The sequence below is a fragment of the Fulmarus glacialis genome, unplaced genomic scaffold (assembly GCF_000690835.1).
Source record: "Fulmarus glacialis isolate BGI_N327 unplaced genomic scaffold, ASM69083v1 C13667623, whole genome shotgun sequence".
NCBI lineage: Eukaryota > Metazoa > Chordata > Aves > Procellariiformes > Procellariidae > Fulmarus > Fulmarus glacialis.
In genome coordinates, this window is record NW_009241440.1 from 1 (window position 1) to 1,042 (window position 1,042).

The following is a 1,042-nucleotide window of genomic DNA, read 5'->3' on the forward strand; positions in this document are numbered from 1 at the left end:
GAGGCCACTCCAGGTAGGTCTTTGTGTTCATGATCTTCCGCAGCTTGCAGAACCTCTTGGGAATCGCTTTGCTCTGGATGGGCTCCAGGAGGACGAGAATCGCTGCATCGTTGTTCTCGTCAAAGAGGCGGAAGTGCGAGAAGTCCAGCTCGTATTTGCACCACTCGCTCTGCACAAAGTGCTCGGACAGCACAAAGAGCGTTTTGTGGCTCTTCTCTATGGAGTCGATGATGTTGTCCACGATCCACTTCCCGGGCACAAAGTCCCGCTTATGGAGGCAGAGCCGAAAGGGGGGGCAGGCCTGCTCCAGCTCCCGCACCATTATGTTTTCCACCCAGTCGGAGTCGTTCTCGCTGTAGGAGACAAAAGCGTCGTAGCAGATGTCCTTCGGGGGGGCTCGCTTGGGCTTCCGCTTGGCTTGGAGCCATGCCCAGGTCATTCTCAGGTACCAGACCGCGTGGTACTTGTAGCCGATGGCCACGAGGACGAGGATGACCAGAAACACCAGGGCACAGATCAACGACACCACGAGGGACCTGTGGCACTCCATCAGGGAGAGGTGCACGGCTCCAACCTGCGCCCCTCTCACTGCCAGGGGAGAGTCACAGACGTACTTGTCCGGCCACCCCACCAGCACCTGGGCTATCCCAGCCTGGTGGTGGATGAAGGACAGGAATTCACAGGAGCAGATGAAGTTGTTGTCGCTGGCATCCAGCAGCTCCATTTTCCTGAAGGACTCAAACTCTTCCCTGGAGAAACTGTTGAGCTTGTTTCTTCTGACTGACATGGCCACTAAGTTAGGGATGGGTGCGGCACCAGGCAAGGTCTTCAGCTGGTTTTTTGTGAGGTACAGCTCTTTCAGAAATGGGAGTTGCAGACCAAACTCCTTCAGGTTGTTAGCGCTAACGTCCAGAACTTCCAGCGTTGGGGGAATGCAAGTTGTTAGTTTAGGAATGTGAGTGCTGGAGAGGTTTAAATATTTCAGGTTTTTTGGCCATTCACACACATCTGGAATCTCACCAAAATTATTTTGGCTAATGTC

The 1,042-nt window shown here is 54.0% G+C and overlaps 1 protein-coding gene across 1 annotated transcript; it reads right to left on the reverse strand.

Moving 5' to 3' along the window:
* Positions 1-4: 4 nt before the first annotated feature.
* LOC104082999 (toll-like receptor 2 type-2) lies at positions 5-1,036 on the reverse strand (the record flags this gene model as incomplete). Its single annotated transcript, XM_009586310.1, has 1 exon — positions 5-1,036. A coding segment is annotated over exon 1 (783 nt), but the record flags the coding sequence as incomplete, so codon positions are not given.
* Positions 1,037-1,042: the final 6 nt, after the last annotated feature.